General features: G+C 44.0%; 1 protein-coding gene across 1 annotated transcript in view; it reads left to right on the forward strand.

Annotated features, from left to right (window-relative positions):
* Window positions 1-8,210, forward strand: part of LOC307027117 (RNA binding protein fox-1 homolog 1-like) — a gene marked incomplete at both ends in the record, with an annotated part of 52,056 nt that extends 43,846 nt beyond the window's left edge. Inside the window, 1 exon segment of the mRNA XM_079695310.1 lies at window positions 8,171-8,210. Coding sequence (XP_079551436.1) covers window positions 8,171-8,210 — 40 coding nt within the window.
* Between the last annotated feature and the right edge of the window lie 6,214 nt (window positions 8,211-14,424).

A 14,424-nucleotide genomic window follows, 5' to 3' on the forward strand; every position in this document is an offset into this window, starting at 1 on the left:
AACATTGATTTTAATTTCTAACATAGGTGAACAGAGTACAGTCATACAGGACTGGGACACTTGCCACGGCAATGATTAATTTATCCTCCATTTTGTGACATATGGAAAATAGTCAAGACCTGCCGAATCAGCATACACGCGGTTTGATTGGCTAGCGCTTGTACTGGCGGGAATTGCATAAACAGGATTTGATTGGCTGATGCCAAGCATCGAGCCTCAAAAGTTGAACATGCCAATAGATCCTTGTGATGCTTGCAAAGCCATGCCATGCTCCCCACAATGCAGTTCGGTGAAGATTAAAAATCTTCTACGTCACCCCAATCGAGTGAATGGGCGAAGCATTGAAAGCATTTTTCGATGCTTGTAGTGTAGACGGGCCGTAAGAGAGAGAGAGAGAGAGAGAGGTTCCAGGTTGTTGTATTGAGAATATTCATGAGAATATTTGTCATTGATCAAATGATAATAAACAAACATTTGCATAAAGCATATTTGTCCACTCATATGTTGATAAGAGTATTAGAAACTTGAAAAATATTCCTCTAAGGTACATTTAGAACAGATAAAAAGTGTGATTCATTTGTGATTAATCGCGATTAACTATGGACATCATGCAAATAATCGCGATTAAATATGTTAATCGACTGACAGCTTATATCTTCGTATAATAGTGGCCAACACAAACAGAGATAAACAAATAAATAAAATCAATAATGTATATTATGTTTTTTTCCCCATTCCTTTCAGTGAAGGGAGGGATTATATCATGTATCATATTTTAAAATCCCTGATTGTGAAAAACAATACAACTAAAAATGAGTGGGACACTCTGAGATTATTTAGTAATTAATCCTAATATTTAAAACAAATAGTGAGTGCTCAGTATGAAATGACTCTTGTTTAACTGTTACTTGGTGCAGTGTGAATATACACTCAGTGTTTCCCCTATATACGAATAGTGGCGGCGCAGCGCCGCTGCTGAAATATGAGCGCCGCTGCTAGGGGGTGCCAGCCAGGTACCCAAAAAAAAAAGAAAAATATATATATTTTTTTATATTTTTTTCTTAAAATAATAATAAGTGGTGAACCCTTTTTCATTTTTTATTGTTTTTTATGTGGATTTGTAGTATTTGTATTACTGGCATAGGCGAAACAGGCGGTCGCCTAGGGCGCCAGATCTGGGGGGCGCTGCGCTGGTAGCTCTGGGAGGGAAAAACATTTTTGACCGTTGGTGCTCATCCAAATGTTCGGCCTTGATGTAAAAACATTCATAATTAAGTAAATGTAACACCCTTTTCACCCCGGTTACACTTTTAATTTGCCCTGTACGGTGGGCGCTGTAAGTGATGAAAGTGGGGGATGTTGGCTTATCAGGCGCCCGCAGCTCACAGCCAAAGTGGTAGCGTGGTAGCGAGAGAGCGAGCAAGGGAGAGGGTGCACCGGTACCGGCGCTGATGTTATTAGAATATGGTGCTAGCTGCGCTAACGGATATAAGAAGTAGATGTTTCTACAACCAGGGTGGAGGAGAGCTCTCCTGTCAGACTGAGAGGCTCAGTGAGGTTAAGGACTCTCTGAGTATTTAGATAGTTAATTTTAGTCTAAGTTATCTCAGTGGGTCTCAAACGCTTTGACCACAAATTATGTAAACACATATTTCCAAGGGACTCCTTTATAATTATTAGCATAAATAAAAACAGGTTTGAAATCATTCCAATGTATACTATAGGACAGTAAACCAAAAATATCGTTTCAAGTTGGAGAGATACAAAAATGTGCATAAATAAATAAATGTTAACTAGGTAAAATAAGATATGAATGAACAACAAAAATAAAATAAGCTACATGTATTTGTTATTGGCTATGGTAATTATTGGTTATGTTCACATACTTATTTGATTATTAAAATGTAAACCAATCTTTTTCATATGGGCGTTTTAGAGTTGTGCCCCCTAGATCAGGTCTCTAGTAATTGTGTGCTCAAAGTGCACCATATTGAAGCATTTTACATAACCCCCGGACCCCCCTAAAGGATGTGACGTCCACCCCCCAATTCAAACATGTTCATACAATACTGAATACATTTGAAGCCATTTTTATGTCTATTAACTATGTCAATAAGTTTCTGCAGTGTATTTGTCTTTTGTAGAAATGTTTCATTTATTCTTTACACATAAGATATCGCCTAAAATCTCACCTAGGGCAGCAAATTGTCTAGAACCGGCCCTGGTACTAGGCCTCAAGAGCCTTTCTTGTGCTGACACATAGAAACAAATTGGCGGGGCGCACTTCGCACGCACTAAAAAATTCCACGCGCTCCGCGCTCACATTATGCTGGGCCCACGTGCCTTAGCACCGCTGCTATGACTCCATTCTAGGGGAAACACTATACACTCTACTGAATGAATCATTAACAACTAAAGCCTTTTAGTGAAATATGAATGTATATAACTTAGAATTATTTCTTCTATGTGAACCTGCAGCAAATGAACACCTGCTTTTCAATTCAAGGCTATTTGAAAAATGTTGATATATTATTTAGTAGTCTAGACATGGAAATCACCCAAGACCTAACACCCTCCATCCAACACAGATACATTCAAACAGATGTGCTGGTGCTTCTGAAAAAATAAGAAAAAGCTTTCTAAAAGCTTTGTGTTGAAGGAAGAAGAGCTAGTTCTCCGTCACACAGGACGAGGTGTTTGGTGAACGCATGGTCTTGATAAAGAGATATGTGCTACAGATTGCACTTTCATTAGCACCGCTGCACACCTTAATTACCACGGTGGCAGCCGGCGGTGAATTATTAATGTGGAACATTATGTTTTTTTATTAAACTGTCTCGAGTGGCACAGCTAGGAAACCAAGTGTGTGTGTGTGTGTGTGTGTGTGTGTGTGTGTGTGCCAACAAGCCAATATGTGCTGTAGCTGCTGCAGCTCACAGAAAACATTTTAAGGAGGAAGCGGCTCTGTTGGACACCTTGACATTTGAGAAGTTATTGATTATGAATGAAAGCAGTCTATTTTAATTTGTTTTGTTTGTTCCTCTGAGAAGCTCTTCTTGTTAAACACAGATCCATCACGGTGCAGGGCTGACAGCAGCTCGTGCTAATGGAGGCCACACACACACACACACACACACACACACACCATGAAACAAGTGATCCTACTGCATATATTAGGACACAAGGATGAAGAAACACACAGTATGTCCCATTGATATGTGTTCTTGTTGTTATAATGACTATACAAATGAAGGTCAGTTACGTATCCATCGTTATGAGACTTTGTCTGCAGTTGTTAGAGCATGGTGAGTGTGATGCTGTGTCTCTTACACTTGCTATTTTAAGCTCTGGCGACCAGGTACCAACAACATGTGGGACAAAGAGTACTTTATTGCGGGACAATGCGGGACATAGAAGAGGTAGATTTAAATATAATGTCTATCCTTCTCTTAAAAATAAACATTTTCTATTTAAACTATTAGCTTTAAATGTTACTAACAATGCTTTACTATGGGTTAATTATTTGCACAAACTATGCAAGTGAAGTAATTCAATATGGAGTTTGAATGGAGTTTTTTTCAAACAAACTATTGTCCGTAAAAATGTCCACATAGCTAAGCTCTCTTGTTTTCTAAACAGCCTTGAATAAAAGTCAAGTTATAGAAGGGCGACTGTCAATGCAACGCGGGACATCGGCTAAATGTGTGGGACAAATGATTAAAATCCTGTGCAGTCCCTCACAAAGTGGGAAAACTGGTCACCCTATTTTAAGCACATAATTGCATCCAAACATTAAACTTCTCACACTTAACAATCTCCATCTTGGCTATGTAGCCGCTCTGCTGAGGGCACAGCAGCTGTGTGTGATTTAAGACAACTCTACATAGTCCAAATGTAACCTGTGAAGCCCCATAGCCCCCGCCAGCAGGGGCCACAGGCTTTTTTTTTTCACGAAACTGTGTCTCAGGGCTTCTTAACATTTAATAAACTATGAATGTGTCACTCATTTAACGGGAATAAACTCAGCTAAGTGACGATATGAACGATTTATACCGAAACAAAACACAAGTCTCACAAGAAGCATCTAAATTTGACCTGAGCGAAAAAATGCTACCGCACTTAGCACAGAACTCTAGGTATACATACTTTATTACTTATCGGATCTGCACAAACAAGATATATATAGAAAGCTGAGATTCCACAGATTCTAGAGGTATTAGTATCATCACTGAGCGACATGGGAAGCAAACACAGACAACACACAGCTTTAGGTAGCAAAAACTGAGATATTCTTACCTTAGCTGTTATTCTGATCAAAAGTGGTCTTCAATGGCAATAAAAACGAGAAAAACGTGGCTGAAGGTTAATCCAATGTGTCTGTGTCACTTTGAAAAAATTACTGGTAATCCATCATTTCAATTAATATTGGGAGTCATAACGTTACTTTGTTGAGAATGTGGCCATGTAATAAGCGGGATAATGTGCAGCGAATTGGTCATTATGGGGACCAAGTCTCTTCGCGTCGGGCTCCTCATCAGCCTGCCGGTGTTCTTTTCCCCATAATGACCGCGTCGCTGCACATTATCCCTTACTTATAACACATATGAGAGACATTCTGCAGTCAGGAGGGGCGTTTCACCGACGATAGGTGTTCTTACTTTTATGTAGCTGACGGAGAATTTTTACTTTACACGACGCTGTTCAACACTTCATTCTGCTTCACTCTTTAACTAAACAGTCTTGAAAGACTCTTTCGCTAAAGATTTTGAAGATATCTGCGTTCTTGTGATACGTAAATACTACGCTTCCTATGTTTTGTTGCAGACTGCGTTCACACCAGCAATGAACCGCTCCAGAGTTCGCAAGCAAGCGCTCCCGAGACCACCTATTTTAGCGGACCAGAGTCCGGTTGTTTAGTTCACTTAAGGTCTCGGATTGTGTTCACACCGACCCAAATTAACCGCACCAAGCGGCTAAACGCACCAGGGTTCGATTCAACCGGACTATACAAGGCAGGTGTGAACCCTTAGTCTCCGATCCCATCATTCAAGGGTGGTTTTCACTAATAAATAATGTTTTTATTTTGGACGGACACTATAATTAAAAAATGTTTACTATGTTCAATCTGAATTTACTTTAAAATAAAAAACATCTATATTGATTCTGACTTTTCCATCCAACTCACAGGTTTATCACTGCTTTGAGAACATTCACGGTTTGTGAAACCAGCAGGACCCAAATGCAGATATAAACTGAACATTCCTTTATTTCAAGGCTATGATATATATATATACATAATGACAAAACAGAACACTCACCACAGAACTAGTCAGGGAACAAGACGAACCGACCAAGACAGACAGAAAACCCAGAACTTAAATACACACAAGACTAAACACACAACAAGACACAGGTGAGGAGGGAGGAGAAAACACAGGGGCCCAGGTGAACATAATCAGACAATTAGACACACCAGGGAAACTAATGACAAGACAATAACCCAAAGGAAAACATGACATGGAAAACAGCAAAAACACCCAAACCTACAAAACTATAAACGTAACATAACATGAGAATCGTGACATAACCCCCCCCTCAAGGGACGGATTCCAGACGTCCCAAAAAAACAAAAGTCCATCAGGGTGGGTGGAGGGGGTCTGGAGGACGGCTCAGGACATGGGGTTGGCAGGACCCCCGGCAGAATAGCAGTCTGCGGGACCTCCAACGGCACAGGACATGGGGTTGGCAGGACCCTCGGCAGAAGAGCAGTCTGCGGGACCTCCAACGGTTCAGGACATGGGGTTGGCAGGACCCCGGGCAGAAAGGCAGTCTGCGGGACCTCCAACGACACTTGAGTGGGTTGGTTCGCCAACAGAACACGGGGAGCTGGCGTCGGACAAACAGCTAACAGGAGACAAGGTGCTGGAGTCGGCCGGTATGCCGACAGGACTCGGGGAGCTGGCGTCGGACGGACAGCCAACCGGAGACGAGGTGCTGGAGTCGGCCGGTATGCCGACAGGACTCGGGGAGCTGGCGTCGGACGGACAGCCAACCGGAGACGAGGTGCTGGAGTCGGCCGGTATGCCGACAGGACATGGGGAGCTGGCGTCGGACGGACAGCCCACAGGAGACGAGGTGCTGGAGTCGGCCGGTACGCCGACAGGACTCGAGGAGCTGGTATCGGCCGATGAGTCAGCAGGTGACGAGGAGCCGGATTCGGGACCATGGTTACTGGAGCCGGCACTGAAGCCGGGACCATGGCTGTAAGGTCCGGTTCTGGAGACGGAAACATGGCTGTAAGGTCCGGCTCTGGAGCCGGAAACATGGCTGTGTGGGCCGGTTCTTGAGCCGGAAACATGGCTGTAAGGTCCGGCTCTGGAGCCGGAAACATGGCTGTGTGGGCCGGTTCTTGAGCCGGAAACATGGCTGTGTGGGCCGGCACTGGACCCGGAAACATGGCTGTAAGGTTCGGTTCTGGACCCGGCAACATGGCTGTAAGGGCCGGTTCTGGGGCCGGAAACTTGGCTGTAAGGTCCGGTTCTGGAGCCGGAACCCTGGCTGCTGGGCGGAAGCCTGGACCCTGGCTGTGTAAGCCAGGTAATGTAGTATGGAAGCAAAGCTGCATGGCCCGGCACTGGAGCACGGAGCCACAGCTGCTGGGGCCTGTTCTGGGGCTGGAACTATGGCTCTTGAGGCTTGAGCTGCTAGCTTGGCCTTGCGACTCCTCCTCTTAGCAGCCGCCTGAATACTCCGTGGACCTCCATAAGCCAGACGAGTTCCAGAATATGACTCCTGGACAGGAGCAGGAACTGGGGCAGAAGCATGGGTTGACTGCAGACGGAACCCACCGAGGCGTATGGTGCCAGGTTGGGAATTGGGAGGCCGGGAGCTAGCATGCCTGGGGCTAGCAGACCGGGAATCACACACAGGGAGGATCTTTGAAATCCAGCCAGGTAAGAACTTCACCATACCTGGTTTCTCTCTAGCCATCTGGCGCGCCTCCGACAACACAGCCTCCCGCTGCTGAACTCCGGGTGCTCTCTTCCATCTATCCGAGCAGTTAGCCAAAAAGAAGGAAAAATGTAATAATTCCAACTCGAACGGATCTACTGGGCCCATTTCTTGATCGGTTCGTACTGTCACTGTTTGTGAAACAAGCAGGACCCAAATGCAGATATAAACTGAAAATGCCTTTATTTCAAGGCTATGATATATATATATATATATATATAGCCTATATACAATGACAAAACAGAACACTCACCGCAGAACTAGTCAGGGAACAAGGCAAACGACCAAGACAGACAGAAAATACAGAACTTAAATACACACAAGACTAATCACACAACAAGACACAGGTGAGGAGGGAGGAGAAAACACAGGGGTCCAGGTGAACATAATCAGACAATTAGACACACCAGGGAAACTAATGACAAGACAATGACCCAAAGGAAAACATGACATGGAAAACAGCAAAAACACCCAAACCTACAAAACTATAAACAGAGAACAAAGATTATTCATTTACCCCTTTTAGAAGTGAAGTTATGGTCATTTGTTCTGGGAATGTCCTTTTCGAGGCTGAGACCTGGAAAACAGGCTCAGGGCTTAAAGCACTGCACGTTTTCACAGTGTGAGACGAGACACTGTGCTGGAGAAGTGTCCACGTTTACACACAGCATAGGAACACCTAGGGTCTGAAAGAAGATCTTAATGCCTCAATTTGCTGTTTTTATCTGGAGTTTGAACTTTTTTAGAAACTGAGAGTGAGGGCACTGTGGCCTTTAATTGTTCATAAAAAAAGAGTGTAAAATCTTGCATTTGGAATAAATATATAACCCTAAATACTTTTTTATATGTATAATAAATCTTCAGATACACAACTCTAAATCCGATGCATGCTGATTGGACTCCATGTATGATATATCCGTGAATAAGACCTTCAGGATGTTTTTGTCCCCCCCCCAAGCCTCCTTACCCAGCCATCAGAGGCTGCCTGATGTATTCCCTTTTACCTCTATACTGTTTTTGGTTTGATTACTTTGGATTGTGGAGATTTGGGTTGTCTGAAAGCTAGCCCAGTCGCTGCATGTCAACATGCACTAATATGGATATTTTTGTTTTATTGTGTGTTTGTTTGTCTGTTTGTTTGTGTTTGCATCCTCTGCAGTGTTGTTTACCAGGATGGATTTTATGGTGCAGATATTTATGTAAGTATTATTTATTGGTATGACATTGCATGCTACATCGCCATCTCTGTGGTTTCTGGCCTGTTTCTACGCACATGCAAAATAATACAAACAAATACAAAAAAACACTGCAGAATATTCAGAGAGATTAATATTTATTTATTTATTTTGACTACTGCAAAAACACACAATGCAACAGAGTGGTAACATATTCAGAATGATCCAGAAGTGAACATCACAAGGGCTTACCCAGCTGAACGCAATAGGATTCCTCAATCAGATTTTGGAATGTTGCAGACAGAGGTTCTGTTCAGCAGGATTATCTCCACATGTTAACACCACTTATTGATTTTCAAAATCGAAACGAATCAGGTAAAAAGCTAATGTCAGACAAATAAGCTAAAGGCAGCTAATGTTGGGAGCGATGATGTTATTTCAGAGTTCCAAAAACAAAAGTTGACTTCGAGACGAGTGAACTGAAAGCTGGAAAACGCTCATTTCCTGTTTTTAGGAGTCATTCCTGCACCACTATATTCCCATCACATGTGGAGAAAGGGGATTTGACGAAAGGATTATTTAGGAATCTCATACATTGATGACATTTTAATTCATGATGGTACAACTTGATCCAAAATCTACAGTATTCTTTATTCAACAATTACAAATAAACACAACGTGCAGGCTCTATTATCAGATATTCCAAGCCATTCACTCATGATGTTAGTCTAGACTAGAGTGAGTAAGGCATTCAAAAGTAAACTAAGAGCAGCTTTTTGCACAGCTATACAACAAAATAAAATACATAAATAAATATGATAATGTATTATTGCTATATATATTTATTATAGAAAAATAGGCTGCGTCTCTTTTTATAATATTAAACAGGATTTGCATACACTGAACAAAAATATAAATGCAACACTTTTGTTTTTGCTCCCATTTTTCATGAGATGAACTCAAAGATCTAAAACATGTTCTATATACACAAAATAACCATTTATCTCAAATATTGTTCACAAATCTGAAAAAATCTGTGATAGTGAGCACTTCTCCTTTGCCGAGATAATCCATCCCACCTCACAGGTGTGGCATATCAAGATGCTGATTAGACAGCATGATTATGGCACAGGTGTGCCTTAGGCTGCCCACAATAAAAGGCCACCCTGAAACGTGCAGTTTTGCTTTATTGGGGGGGTCTGGGGGGGTCCGAAAACCCTAGGGTTAAACCCTAACCCTAACCTTATTTAGGCGCAATGGATGTCCACTTGCGGGAGACGACAGACAGTGGTGCGGTTAGCCAAAGTGACAATGGATGTCCACTTGCGGGAGACGACAGACAGTGGTGCGGTTAGCCAAAGTGACAGACCTAATGTTAGACCAATTTACAGGCAATGGACGTCCACTCTCGGGAGAGAGACCTCCAGCATGTGTCCCTGACATGGAGACTCTGTTTATTTCACTCATCCAGGACAGAGACCGGGGAAATCTCCTCTCTGTGGCCCCTCCAAGACCCCCAAAGGACGGACCACAGACCTCCAGCATGTGTCCCTGACATGGGCACCTCCATAACCTTGCACACCGTGAGTCCCCGGACTCCCGGACTTAAGCACTCCCCCACGGACTAAACCCAGATGTTCACACCCTACAGAACTCCATGCCCCTGGTTAACCTAAAGGGGGTGGATTTTGCGGTGCTTTACCGTCGGCACATCGGTATCCATATTCGGCCTTATTCACGGCACCACCACCCCTTCTGTGGAGGATATTCTCATGCTCCTGGTAACCCTTTAAATAGTCTGATACTGTCAGGGCTCATCACCGCACTTTACAAGCCATAAATAATGTTTAAATGGTCGGGGAAAGTGTTTTTAAACGTCTGGAAGAGAGTTGTAGCCTGTCATTTTGCAGGATATCATTTAACATGTAACCTCTCCTGGAAATGCACAGAATATGTCCATTTCCAGGAGAGGTTCCATGTTAAATTATATCCTGCAAAATGACAGGCTATAAGCCAGGAAAAAGTGTTTGAAAGGCGGGGAAAAGTTGTTTAAAATAGTCGGAAAAGTGTTTTTAAACGTCTGGAAGAGAGTTGTTGCCTGTCATTTTGCAGGATATCATTTAACATGGAACCTCTCCTGGGAATGCGCAGAGTATGTCCATTTCCAGGAGAGGTTCCATGTTAAATTATATCCTGAAAAATGACAGGCTATAAGCCAGGAAAAAGTGTTTGAAAGGCGGGGAAAAGTTGTTTAAAATAGTCGGAAAAGTGTTTTTAAACGTCTGGAAGAGAGTTGTTGCCTGTCATTTTGCAGGATATCATTTAACATGGAACCTCTCCTGGAAATGCGCAGAGTATGTCCATTTCCAGGAGAGGTTCCATGTTAAATTATATCCTGCAAAATGACAGGCTATAAGCCAGGAAAAAGTGTTTGAAAGGCGGAGAAAAGTTGTTTAAAATACTCTGATACCTCCAGGGCGCATCACCGCATTTTACAAGCCAGGGAAGGTGTCGGAATCCTGGGTAAACATTGTTTAAATAGTCTGACACCTGGCACTGTATTTGCCCCTGGGAGAGGTTCCATGTTAAATTATATCCTGCAAAATGACAGGCTATAAGCCAGGAAAAAGTGTTTGAAAGGCGGGGAAAAGTTGTTTAAAATACTCTGATACCTCCAGGGCGCATCACCGCATTTTACAAGCCAGGGAAGGTGTCGGAATCCTGGGTAAACATTGTTTAAATAGTCTGACACCTGGCACTGTATTTGCCCCTGGGAGAGGTTCCATGTTAAATTATATCCTGCAAAATGACAGGCTATAAGCCAGGAAAAAGTGTTTGAAAGGCGGGGAAAAGTTGTTTAAAATACTCTGATACCTCCAGGGCGCATCACCGCATTTTACAAGCCAGGGAAGGTGTCGGAATCCTGGGTAAACATTGTTTAAATAGTCTGACACCTGGCACTGTATTTGCCCCTGGGAGAGGTTCCATGTTAAATTATATCCTGCAAAATGACAGGCTATAAGCCAGGAAAAAGTGTTTGAAAGGCGGGGAAAAGTTGTTTAAAATACTCTGATACCTCCAGGGCGCATCACCGCATTTTACAAGCCAGGGAAGGTGTCGGAATCCTGGGTAAACATTGTTTAAATAGTCTGACACCTGGCACTGTATTTGCCCCTGGGAGAGGTTCCATGTTAAATTATATCCTGCAAAATGACAGGCTATAAGCCAGGAAAAAGTGTTTGAAAGGCGGGGAAAAGTTGTTTAAAATACTCTGATACCTCCAGGGCGCATCACCGCATTTTACAAGCCAGGGAAGGTGTCGGAATCCTGGGTAAACATTGTTTAAATAGTCTGACACCTGGCACTGTATTTGCCCCTGGGAGAGGTTCCATGTTAAATTATATCCTGCAAAATGACAGGCTATAAGCCAGGAAAAAGTGTTTGAAAGGCGGGGAAAAGTTGTTTAAAATACTCTGATACCTCCAGGGCGCATCACCGCATTTTACAAGCCAGGGAAGGTGTCGGAATCCTGGGTAAACATTGTTTAAATAGTCTGACACCTGGCACTGTATTTGCCCCTGGGAGAGGTTCCATGTTAAATTATATCCTGCAAAATGACAGGCTATAAGCCAGGAAAAAGTGTTTGAAAGGCGGGGAAAAGTTGTTTAAAATACTCTGATACCTCCAGGGCGCATCACCGCATTTTACAAGCCAGGGAAGGTGTCGGAATCCTGGGTAAACATTGTTTAAATAGTCTGACACCTGGCACTGTATTTGCCCCTGGGAAACTTCAAGGTTATATTCATGTTTTATTATTTATTTAATAATCACATGATTTTTACAAAAACAGTATACACAGTATACATATATACAATAATAATAATAATAATAATATAACAATATACATAATAAAAACATGAAAAGTGGTGAAAATGAGAAAATGTATCCGAAAATAGTGCCTCCTAATGCGGGCATGTGGACAGTAGCCACAGACTCACAGGCACACACACACATGCAGAGATCCAGGGGGCGGAGCACATGGCTTTTTTTACCCAGAAATAAGTCTATGAGAGGCGGGGAGACTCAGAGGACAGGCTGCGTCACCTCACTTTGTAACCCAGGAAAAGAGCAGGAATTCTGGCTGCGTGAGTGTTAAAAGTGCATTCATCTGTGTTAATCCGACAGCCGCAGAGGTGCTGACGCAAAGCAGGCGGAACAAATTGATTATTTGAACCAGGAATAAATGTTTGCAAGGCGGGGAAAGTGTTCCTGCAGCCCCTCCATAACGGTAATAATGATTAGAAATGATTTCCAGGGCAGAAAGCGTTTTTTAAATGTGGAAAAAAATATGTTAAACTGTTTAAAAAGCACAAAGTGATTTGAGTGCAGTTCTCATGTGTCCCCACAGGAGGGCGCGTCGTCCCAGGGAGCACAGTACATGGTGACAAGGTACGATTTATACCCTAAAATAGCATGCTAAGTGTGGGTGGATTAGTTTCAAAGCATGCACACTCTGCTCGTGTCAGACTTCCATCAAATAGACCGGGGAAAACACCTCTCATTAGCCCCTCAAAGACCACCAAAGGACGGACTAAGCAGCTCCAGCACGGCTCCCTCACATGGAGCTCAGGTTATTTCATACCTCCAGGAGAGGGACCGGGAAAACCACCTCTCTGTAGCCCCTGACAGAGCCCCAAAGGACGGACTAAGGACCTCCGGCAACAGTGGCACTTCCATAACCTCGTGCACCGTGAGACCCCGGGCCCCCGGACTTAAGCACTCCCCCACGGACTAAACCCAGATGTTCACACCCTGCAGAATCTCATGCCCCTGGTCACCTTTAAGGGGGGGTGGATTTTGCGGTGCTTTACCGTCCGAACACAAGCATCAATATTCGTCCTCCTTCACAGCAGCAGCAGCAGCAGCAGCAGCAGCAGCAGCAGCAGCAGCAGCAGCAGCACCTGCCCTGCTGCACTTCCATAACCTCGTGCACCGTGAGACCCCGGGCCCCCGGACTTAAGCACTCCCCCACGGACTAAACCCAGATGTTCACACCCTGCAGAATCTCATGCCCCTGGTCACCTTTAAGGGGGGGTGGATTTTGCGGTGCTTTACCGTCCGAACACAAGCATCAATATTCGTCCTCCTTCACAGCAGCAGCAGCAGCAGCAGCAGCAGCAGCAGCAGCAGCAGCAGCAGCAGCAGCAGCAGCAGCAGCAGCACCTGCCCTGCTGGAGGTTCACACTTTAACTTATTTGTATTCGTTTTTTTTTGTTCCCCTCCTCTGCCTTACACATCCTCCCACGCTCGAGCACTCCTCACTCGGACTAAACCCCTCCATGCACACCGCCAGAACCAGAACCTCACGCCCCTGGTGACCTTAAAGGTGTTTGTCTTTGTTTGTTTTTGTACTCCACATAGACAGGCAGGTGTTCAGCACCACGGACAGAGCGGGCCCGCTGCTGCTGCTGCTGGAAGGTGGAACACTTTGAGTCTTTTTATTTTCTCTTTTCTCCCTGCTCCTGCACACACCTTTTGTTACCCTCCTCTGCCTTACACATCCTCCCACGCTCGAGCACTCCTCACTCGGACTAAACCCAGATGTTCACACCCTACAGAACTTCATGCCCCTGGTTACCCTAAAGGGGTGGATTTTGCGGTGCTTTACCGTCCGCACATCGGCATACATATTCGGCCTTATTCATGACACTACCACCCCTTCTTTGGAGGATATTGCAGGATATAATTTAACATGGAACCTCTCCTGGAAATGCACAGAGTATGTCCATTTCCAGGAGAGGTTACATGTTAAATTATATCCTGCAAAATGACAGGCACTGTATTTGCCCCTGGGAACCTTCAAGGTTATACTAATTTTTTTTTTTATTTTTTATTTAATTATCACACCAATTTTACAAAAACAGTATACAAAATAAACATAATAACAACATGATTAACAGGGGCCTTGGGGCCATATTAGCCGTCTAACTTGTACAGTGCACCGGGGAAAAAAGGTTGAGTCCACGGCCCCTTTCCCCTCATCAGGAGTACCAATCGGTCCTGAAGAAGAGGTATCGCTGCTCTCCGCCCCTGAATCCTCTTCGGAGGTAGCTGACGGTGGTAGACCTCCTTCTGATGATGATGCTGCTGCAGCTGCTGCCGCCGCCCTGAACATGGAGCGGATCTTCAATGCCTCCTTTATTCCAGGCGTATTCGCGTAGAACCGGTCTGCAGTGCT

This window comes from Notothenia rossii (genome assembly GCF_949606895.1).
Source record: "Notothenia rossii genome assembly, contig: scaffold_108, whole genome shotgun sequence".
NCBI classification, from domain to species: Eukaryota; Metazoa; Chordata; class Actinopteri; order Perciformes; family Nototheniidae; genus Notothenia; species Notothenia rossii.